The sequence below is a fragment of the Pithys albifrons genome, chromosome Z (assembly GCF_047495875.1).
Source record: "Pithys albifrons albifrons isolate INPA30051 chromosome Z, PitAlb_v1, whole genome shotgun sequence".
Taxonomy (NCBI): domain Eukaryota; kingdom Metazoa; phylum Chordata; class Aves; order Passeriformes; family Thamnophilidae; genus Pithys; species Pithys albifrons.
In genome coordinates this window covers 34,759,917-34,770,438 of record NC_092497.1, presented here as the reverse complement: position 1 = coordinate 34,770,438, position 10,522 = coordinate 34,759,917, and the positions used below count along the sequence as shown (strand labels likewise).

The window sequence follows — 10,522 nt, the reverse complement described above, 5'->3', positions numbered from 1 at the left end:
ATCAGAGTAGTCCATCAAAAAGGTTCTGACATCCTACATCCTCTTGATTACTTTTATAACTTTAAAGGACATTTTCAGCAAGCAGACTGTTCAAATTTCCCGCTTTACCATCACTCAGTCTAGGTGAAGACTCAAAAACATGGCTAAATTACTCCGAGCAATCCTCTGGACAGCTAGGTTTTCCCAGGTATTTCAGTGGGAAACTGTGTTGCACAACTGCTGAAGCAAGCAAGAAAACATGAATGCAAAACCATTGAACCAGGATAGGGGCTTTAGACGTGTTACAATGGGCTTAGCTGTTAGATCTGACCTGGAGGTGGAAGCAGAGGGCAAATGTGTCAAGTTTCCAGATGACACCAGATGAGGGGACCAGCAGATATGCTGGTGGCAGGACTGGCATTGAGGGGCATTATGAACAAGGGTCAACAAGGAACTCACTAAATTCAATACAGGCAAATGTAGAGCCCAGCAGCTGGAAGGCAGGGCCCTGCAGAGACACAGGCTGGTGCTGGCAGTGCTGGAGAGCAGCTGTGAGGGATGGCCTTGGGCACTGGGGGGCACTGACCTGAACCAGGGCAAGTCATGTGCCTGGAGTGGCATCAGCAGGACACAGCCCCATAAACCAAAGGAGTGCAGGGACCATGTCCTGCTTGATACTGACTCTAGGTTGGGTCTCCCGTACAATAATGTCTCTGAGAAACTGGCGGTAGGTGTGGGGAGGCCATGGCGACAGTGGGGCTGGAGACCCTGTTCTGTTTCAGGAGAGGCTTGAGGACTGGGTCTGGTTAAGCTGGGAAGAGAGAGAACTTTGGGGACACTTGACAGCAATTTTGGTATGGACAGCAAGGAGACAGAGAAAATACAACTGTCAGAGTGGTGCATCAGACCCCCAGTGGATGAAACCCTGAGCAATCTGGTCCGAGCTTAAAGCTGGCTGTGGTCTGGGCAGGGTTTGTGCTGGAGACCTGTGGTCCCTTTCTGAGTTATCTTGTAACCCTGTGAACTACATCTCTTGGAGCACCTCAGCAACTCCTGCACTATTCTTGGCTAGAAGAGTCAATAGTATCCTTGCCATGCTCTTCTGGTAGGGCAGGTTTTGTGGCTGGGAAGTACAGCAGGGCAAGCTGTGGCAGCACAGGAGTCCTAGTGGGATGAGAGCCCTTTTGTCTTCTGCAGATGTTTTTCAGTTTCAGATGGCATCTTACTGCTGTGGACAAGCACCTGCCAGGGACTACCCAGCGGCGGTACCCGGTGACAGGAGCAAAGCACCGGGCACTAGCTGAAACACGGAAAAGTCCACCTAAACTCAGAAAGCAGATTTTCAGTGCGAGGGGCTGACGCCCTTCGGCAGGTTGTCCGCTGGGGCAGCGGCACCCCCATTCTGGAGGGCACTGCAGCCCCAGCCACCACGGCCCTGGGACACCGGCAGGGGCTGACCCCGCTCACGGACGGGGGTGGGACGGGCCGCCCACCCGCGGTGCCCCGGGCCCTCCCCGCCCCTGGCCTGCCTCCCGCGGCCGTGGCTCCTCTCGCTGCGCCCCGCCGGGGCCGCCCAGCCCCGCCGCAAGCCCCGACCCCGGGCGGCCACGCTCAGCCCCGCGCTCCCGCCACGGCCGCGGCTCCCCCGGAGCGGAAGATGCTGCGGCTCTGCCTCCTCGCCGCTCACGGTAAGCGCCGCCGGGGGCGGGCGGGAGTGAGGGAGCGGCTCCAGGGACGGTGGCGGGCCCCCGGCCAGGCGCGCCGTGACTGCAGCTCGCTTTGTTCTTGCAGCTCTACGGCTTGCTGGGGCGGCCTTGCTCTCCGCTGGGTCGTGCGCCTTCGAGGACAGCGCCTGCGGCTACCAGTGGGACTACGCGCATCTGCCCTGGTCGCTGCACGGGGAGGGTAAGAGCGCAGCTGCCCCGCACGCACATTTCTCCCGGCACTGCAGCCCCGCAGCGGGAGCTGCCGCCGTCCCCGGGGAGTGTGGCGGCATCCTGCGGTGCCGCTGCTCCCGGCTGTGCCGCTCTCCTCGACTTTCCCAGGAAAACAGCAGCCGTCGAATCGCTCCCGTGTGCAGGTTCGATGACCACTGGTGATGAGCAGGCGCTGCGGGGAGGCGTCTGCACCCCCGGCACAGGTCTCGCCAGGATGCCACGGTGGTCTCATTTCCTTCTTTTCCCTTCACTTTCTGTTGGGAAAAGGCGTCTGTTATCAAATTCTCTTTCTAAAAAATCCCACACATCTGTCACATTCCTATTAAGCTGCATTGTTATTTTTTCTAAATATATTTTGGGGTTCTACACCAGAAGTGGAGACATTTTGAGGGCAGGAGACAATTTTTTGCAAAAGTATCTTCACAACATGTTCAATTAAGACTTTTCTTCATTTTATGGTACCCACAATTCAACAGGAAAAAGTTAAGCACTAAGTTGTATTAGGCTTTACAAGACTTAATTGTAGTTGAAAAAGAGAGCAAAACCCAGTCATTGCAGAGAATTTTGAAGCAACTGTAACTCCTACGTGGTAAATTTTCTAGAGTAGGCTCCAAATTTTTGACAGCGTCTACATGAACATACCATAAGACTAAATAAAATAAATACAGCATCATTATAACTGGGTGATAAAGTAATTTAGCTTTGGTTATGTTTTCACCACAATGTCGTTCATGAATTGAAAGTTGTGCTCACACAGTAAAAGGGCATATATGTTTCTAAAGATGAATAATGAAGAGGTGAGTACAACGAGATAGACCCTTCCTTACTACCAGTCATCAGTGCTCCATTCAAAACTGGCTGGTCTAGTTTTGTCATTCCACTTCTCGCTCAGTTCATAAAAAAACCTTTTTTTTCTACCCAGTTCTTACATGTCCAGAACACCAGTGGTGTTCCCCAGGGGTCTGTATTGGGTCCAGTTCTGTTTAACATCTTTATTGATGATTTAGATGAGGGGATTGAGTCCATCATCAGCAAACACCAAGTTGGGAGGGAGTGTCGACCTGCTGGAAGGCAGGAGGGCTCTGCAGAGGGATCTGGATAGACTTGAGAGATGGGCTGATTCCAATGGGATGAAGTTCAATAAGGCCAAGTGCCGGGTCCTGCACTTTGGCCACAACAACCCCCCTGCAGCACTACAGGGTGGGCACAGAGTGGCTGGAGAGCAGCCAGGCAGAAAGGGACCTTGGAGTACTAATTGACAGGAAGCTCAACATGAGCCAACAGTGTGCCCAGGTGGCCAAGAAGGCCAATGGGATCCTGGCCTGTATCAAAAATAGCGTGGCCAGCAGGACCAGGGAAGTGATCCTTCCCCTGTACTCTGCATTGGTGAGGCCACACCTTGAGTACTGTGTTCAGTTCTGGGCCCCTCAGTTCAGAAAGGATATTGAGGTGCTGGAGCGGGTCCAGAGAAGAGCAACAAGGCTGGTGAAGGGACTGGAGCACAAATCCTATGGGGAGAGGCTGAGGGAGCTGGGGTTGTTTAGCCTGGAGAAGAGGAGGCTCAGAGGTGACCTCATCACTGTCTATAACTACCTGAAGGGAAGTTCTAGCCAGGTGGGGGCTGGTCTCTTCTCCCAGGCACTCAGCAATAGAACAAGGGGGCACAGGCTTAAGCTCTGCCAGGGGAAATTTAAGTTGGATATCAGAAAAAAATTTTTTACAGAGAGAGTAATCAGGCATTGGAATGGGCTGCCCTGAGAGGTGGTGGATTCACCATCCCTAGAGATTTTTAAACACAGATTGGACGTGGCGCTGGGAGCCATGATCTAGTAAATGGACTGGAGTTGGACCAAGGGTTGGACTCGATGATCTTGGAGGTCTTTTCCAACCCAATCGATTCTATGATTCTATGATTCTATGAAAATAAGTCACCTTAATTGTTAGATTAATCATTAGGCTTTGAGAATGTACAAAGAGTGCTAACTTGGAAAAGCCTGCAAAGATGTCATGACTGAAATACTTAGTTTTACTAAGTATTTATTTGTTCGTTCTTTATTTATTTAGGTATGCATACAGTTTCCTGTATTTTTGAAGTTACTAGTCAAAATTTAGTAACTATCTTTATTATCCCAGCTATGCATCTTAACATTATGCCATCTTAATCCACTGGTCTGTGAAGCAGCACTTACTTCCTTGTGATTAAAAAGGAGTAGTGGTAGTGGTATTGATTAATTTCCAAGGGACTGTGATATGCCAGGATTAATACCTGCAGAAATGGATGTGCATTGTGTTGTGCACATCCACGCTAAAGTGCTTCAAGAAATAAGGAAATTTTTTGTGAGTTTTGGATCAGCAGCCTGTTGATCACAGAACACAGTTTTGGTTGTTGTAGTTTGATTTTTCTATGCAACCGTAAACATACCAGTGGCTGCAAAGCTTCTGCCATTTTACATCTAATTTTCAGAGACATAAAACTGGACTACCATACTCTGAGAGGATATGTGGTATACCAGCTCTCTTAATAGGCATAGTTCTGTCAGTGTTTCCCTTATAAACAGTTTTTCTGCAGTCTGTAATTTAATCATAGGAAGTCATTCCATGCAAACATTTGGCACACAGGATGTTAGTCTCTTCGGAAATACATTCATAGAATCATGGCTAAATCTAGCTGAAAATAGTTCATCCAAATCTACACAGCAGGTGTGCAAAACTAGTCTTCCTTAGGTTCTCTTTCATTCATTTGTATCATAAAGCCACACTCCTTATAGCAGCACTGGGTCCTGGTATTAGTGTATGTACATGTGTAGTGTACTGGGACAACAGAGAAAGTTAAGGAAGGGAGAGGCTGCTTAGCTTTGAATTGTTGCAATTCTTCCTTGCATTGCTTCAAAGTTGCTTTATTATTTTAAAATATTATTTGTAATACCGTCATATTGAGCAGATCTTTGTCAGTTATCTGACTTGCAGTGTAAGTTCTTTCATCTTACAAATCTCTCAATAATCTGATCTTGTGCCAAACTGTCAAGGTGATGTAAATATAACTAAAACTGTGGCCAGAAATTTCCACTCCATATTTGAAAGTTTTTTGCCCAATTGCCAAGGAAGCCACTATCTTCTGATGGGTAGGCACTGAAAGGGAGTGTGAGACTAAGTTTGGCCTTTGTTTACCTATGCATTCCCACTTTAAATGAGTAGGTTTCTAAGGTTCAGCTGCTTTTTTTTTAAATGTTTCTGGCTCGTTTTTAATATTCTGATAGTTCTAGTTGCTGTTTACTCAAGACTAGCAAATGAGGCCCTAAAGAAGTGGGTGGTTGTAGGAGACCAGCTACAAAAGAAACAATTCAGGCACCTGTCCAGTGCTCCCATAAGCTTCTGCTTCACTGAAATCCTGTGTAAGCCTAAACTCTCTCACGTGACTCTGAATTCAGGAGTAGGACCTTCAAGTATAAACATCAAGGTGCTCTCTTTAACCTTTAGCTTTGTGAATCACTCATCTCTGCTAGCCTAGTGTTTACATTTTAGAATTATAATGACTAACAGCATGCAAAGAAAAATGTAAAATATAGAAAAAGCTGAGGATATAAGTTTCTTGTGAGCTTACCTATAGCTGAGAAGCATACCCTGCTGAGGTTATGGCCAAAGCAGGGTAAATACAGCATCATGCTTGAGGCAGTATGTTTCCTAATGCACCAGTTCTGTTTTCAGTGTAAGCTGGGAAATTCCAGGCAAACATGTCATGCTCCCCAAAGTGGGTGATACCAGATACATTAGAAACATAGTAATGTTGTTGCTCAGGTAAAGAACATCATGGGTAATCCTGGTTCTGAAATCTGACTAGGATCAGACGAATTTTTGTGTGACCAGCAATAAGATCTGAAAGCTTTAAGTAATTTGCTAGTACGCGTAGCTGTCAAAGATCCACTTGGACTTCAAAGGTGTAGGCATGCTTGCCTAAACATTCTTGCATTCATGATGTCACCGAACAGATAATTTATTTCTAAAAATCCAGTTCAGAATGTAAGATAAAGATCAGAGTTCTTGGACCCAACTAATGCATAGGAAATTTAGAAACCGCATCTATATTCATCACTACTGTATGGTAATTAAAGATAGCTGAGAAGCTTGAATACCATATTGCTTTTACTAACACCCACAGGTATATTTAACATGAGTTCATGTCCAGTTATTTTGGGGCATAAAGCTTTGCGGGTGCATAGTGGCAGATTTCTGCAGGAATTTACTTCTGTGTCAGCAGCATATGTGTGGCAAGGGAGATACTTAGTGAACTTTAATACATAGGGTCAAACTTTTTAGGATAAGAGTTCATCAAATAATCTTGAGATTTTCTTTAACCAAGTTGCACATTTGTTTCAGAGGACACATGTTCTTTATAAATGCAAAATGATCTTTGAAACAAAGGAAGATAGTGTATGTAATAATAAACAGTAATCATGAGTAAAGTCATAAATAAAGCCATGCAGACCCACTTGAAACAGCAGTAGGACACACATCCTTTATGTGAGTTGCAGCCATTCTGCAGTGTTAGATATGGACATTTTTTGCTTTCCTCTGAGCCATGGCCATAACCTGGCTGCAAGAACATCCTGCTCACAGCATTATTATAGAGAAATTTCATTAGAAATAATAATTATGGCCTATCTTTTCTGTGACTCTGGACAATGTTTAGATTTTTGCCTAGTGTATCTCTACAGCATTTTGTATGAACTGTGCCTATGGGTATGTTTTCCATTACCCTTCCTTCTAACATGGACCAGTTTAATGGAGCTAAAAATAACATGCATTTGGGCTGTCAGCCCAAATATGCCCAAATGGAGTTTGCTATCCTGCAGCTGCTTGCCTGGATTTTAACACTAGATAAGAAATTTATCTATTATCACAGCACACTATAGGAAAGAGATTGTTTATATCAACAATGTGCTCCAAAACACAAGTGATCCTTGTTAACTGTGCCCATGCACTGCTTGGTGTCACTAAAACACCAGAGTTATAACTGGTAGTTGATACAGTTGTATGCAGCTGTCTCTCATATGATAATTGACAGTTTAAAATGCATATTTTTGAGGTTTTTGCTTTCCTTCTAAAATTCTGGAAGTGTGTGTTACTTCAAATCTCTTATTGCCAAGAATATATTTTAATAGCACACATTTCAGGTTTTCTAATAATGCTTTCTCTTTCTGCAGTATTTTGAAGGAGACTCATAATTAAAAAGAAAGAGATTTCATTCAGATGAGTGATGCAATAGATTACATTATATACAAACATAGCCTTATTTTCTTATCCTTAAAATATGTCCACTTTTTGCTGAATTAGTCCAAAACTCTGTTTCTGTGATACACTCCAAACAGGCATCCAGCCAGTAAGTTTGTGGTAAGCAGGTAAGCAAGCAACATCACTAACAAAAGTTTCTGGAAACTGCAGTTTGTCTTTTGGGACATACTTATCACATAGCTATACTTCAAAATATATGGAAAATACTTTCAAGAGACAGGACAGCTAATGCAGGCCATCAGATAAGTCAGGCATGAGAGCACCAGCATAAGGAATATCCTATCTAAACATTGCCTACATACCACTGTGTGCTGGTTTAAAGGTAAACTGGTAGGAGAAACAAACCCAGCACAAAGGAGATTGTAAGTCAGAGTTACAATGTAATAAAAATATTACAATAAATGCAATGATCCAAAGAGAAATTGATTTTAACCCACAAACCCCAGAAATATAACCCAGCACCTTGGGGCACAGACAGAATGGTGTTCATTAGCCCCTGTGCTGAGACCCGCCTTCTGGTTCCCCTGAGTCCAAAGTAAAAAGAAGGGAAAAACCTGTTGGTGCAGAAAATGGTCGCAGTGTGGTCAAGAGTGGTGGTCGCAGTCCTGTTGAGGTTCTGGTCCTGCTCTGCATCCGATGAATTGTCCCAGAAGTCCCCAAACGCCAAGACTATATACCCTCAGGTTCGAGTGGGAATGCCCAGTACCTCCCCTAGTGCGGGGAGTTCCACAATGAGGGATGTGACTCTGTTAATCATGGAGTATTTTTGGAATTGTTGATGGCCCATTGGCAGACACGCCCCCTCAGGCTGGGTGTGAAAGTGCTAACAACTCGCCAGAGGGGAGTTATCAGCTCCCCTCTCACAGGTCTCCTTAACACCCAGCTTGCAGCCTGAGGGGTCAGGTGTGCCCTGGCCAGCAGCTGCTGCAAATGGCCCATTGTTAATAGTTCATGAGAAATGATCTAGAGGGTTTAGAATACACAGCTTGGTCATACCCATAAAGTGATAGACTGGTCCTGACTGCTGAACTAGGACACACTGAAGTAGGTTTTATTAACAGTGGTGCCATGTAACTTAAAACTGACCTCATCTGACCTAAGGTCACACCAATTGGGCTGTAATACCCAGAGCAATGAAGCAGGTAATGATTGATGATCCTAGATTATGTGGCACAGCAAACACAGTTCATGTCTGATGTGTACTATGTCATTCTCACTTAGAAACCTACTGTAGATAAGTTAGCACATTCAAAGTCTTAGAGTTTTTTCCGTCTATCTGCAGCACTTTCCTGTACATAATGAAGAACTCAATTTGAACATGTAAAAGAAGGCGTAACATTGCTGGCATTGTACAGCTCTTAAGACGAGACAAGTGGTCTCACGTGTTCTTGGTAAGTGTGTGCTTGGGAGTCAAGAAGACTTGCACCAGCTTGTACCTAACTGCAGCAGGACCAGGCTGGATATCACAGTGCTTGTTTGCAGCCAGGGTTTCAGCTGAAAAGTTCACCCTGCCATGGGAGTCTATTTGAATCTTTCAGACCTGTAGCCTGGACATGTCTGCACTGAATGCTTTCTGATGGAGGGTAGAAAGTCTTAGAGCTGGCAGATAGTCTGTTTTGTCTTGACCTGATAGTTAAAATGTCGGTCTTCCTGACCAAAGTAATTGAATTTGGAGTGACAACTGTCCTTCCTACTCACTCCCAAGGAGAGGGAAAGGAAAGACTGACTCACAGACTTTTGATACACTTAGATTATCATGTTCTTATTTTCCTTCACTTCTGGTGTAATTTCTCCAGTACATTCTACTTTGACTATTCTGCCACTATTCTTGTGTTAGCAACTCATTTCTTCTTGCTATTGTCCTCTTCAGTCTGTCAGCAGCTTAATAGTGGTACTGTGTGTGAGCAGCATTCCACGTTGCTCCAGCCTGTCCCATGTCTTGTTGATTCCAGGATGAATCTGACATTTTGCTTGCCCAGGTATAACTGCCATCCTAGATTTCTGGGCAATAGCTTTTTTTTAACTATGCCCAACTTACAGTTATTAGCATGTTTTTTCCTCCTCTTCAGAGTCAGGTCTTGTGCAAAAAAAAGATAGCCAAGAGCACTTTATGTCCATGGAGGGCTTTGTCAGCAGCTGCCTGTGCATGATGGCACTTTTGATAAGTCTGGGCTTTCCATCTGCAGCAGGGGAACAAAGGAAGCCTAAATTCTTATCTGTGAGTCACTGCATGAGAGATGAGTTTCAAAGCATTCTTATCCTCCACAGGACAGTAACATTCTCGTAACTGTATTTTCATATAGAGCTGTTAGTGATTCAGTGCTTAGAGAGTCAGCAAGTACTTCAGTGCATTTTACACTCAGCCAGAGAGGGAGGATGGCTCTTAGAAAATTCATGTTTACTGAATATACGTGGCACTTCTGACAATAGGCTAGACTTTGTTTTGCATGAAAAAACCATGAAAATAGATAATTTATCGCTAGAATTAGGAAAAAGAAACCAGATAAAAAAACCCCTGTAGGATGGCAAAAGAGGAGTCATCATGGAGGCCAAATCACCTCAGTGAAATAACTTCCATGTAACCCCTGCCCTTGCAAATGTTGTTGAAGTTTACTAAAATTCATGTACAACTAATTACTTGCTGAAAACTGCTAGTAATATTTGCAGCTTTCTGCAAATGAATGAAAGATACAAATAAACTGCACTAAAGTTTTGCTAAGTAATTTCAGGATGCATGCATAGCACGAGTTTTTATATCAGTAGAAGTACTGTCAGGCATACTTTGTGATTATTGCACTTAATTCACTACATGTGTAATCATCTTGAAAATGAAGAAGAAAGCCAGTCATTTCCCAGTTCATTTTTGGAAGGTAAAGGAAGGTATTTTCAGTGCAGCCAATTTTCTGTATAAATTTAAGTCAAGATCTAATGTGAGTCAAGATCTATGGAGAGGAACAGTAAACTTGCACTCGTGCTGAAGGGTTACCATGGGCACTTCAGAAGCATGTCTGTTAGTAAAGAGACTTGTTCACCTTGCACATGGTACAGACTGTTAAAAATTTTAATAGAATCAGCCTGAAAATCCCCTACTAGTGTTATGATACAGGATGTTATTAGGTAGAAATATTTGAAAGCTTATTGAAAAAAGAAGCTCAAACCAGTTACAACTTGTTGTTTTGTGTTCCCTTTCTTTGGAATTATCTCTCTCTGAGACGTTTCATCCCAGCCACTGTGTGCAAGAGCAGAACAAGCAATGCTATAATTACTTGACTGATTGAACTTATCAAATGGGGTCAAATCCTCTGTGGTTACACACC

General features: G+C 44.2%; 1 protein-coding gene across 2 annotated transcripts in view; it reads left to right on the top strand.

Annotated features, from left to right (window-relative positions):
- The first annotated feature begins 1,516 nt into the window (after window positions 1-1,516).
- MAMDC2 (MAM domain containing 2) overlaps window positions 1,517-10,522 on the top strand; it is a 63,391-nt gene continuing 54,385 nt past the window's right edge. Inside the window, exons 1-2 of one of the 2 annotated variants that reach the window (XM_071581333.1) lie at window positions 1,517-1,667; window positions 1,771-1,884. In XM_071581333.1, the coding sequence (XP_071437434.1) occupies window positions 1,637-1,667; window positions 1,771-1,884 (145 nt within the window). In that variant the 5' untranslated portion in view covers window positions 1,517-1,636. The remainder of the gene's footprint in view (window positions 1,668-1,770; window positions 1,885-10,522) is intronic. The other variant, XM_071581334.1, reaches the window with a different exon arrangement.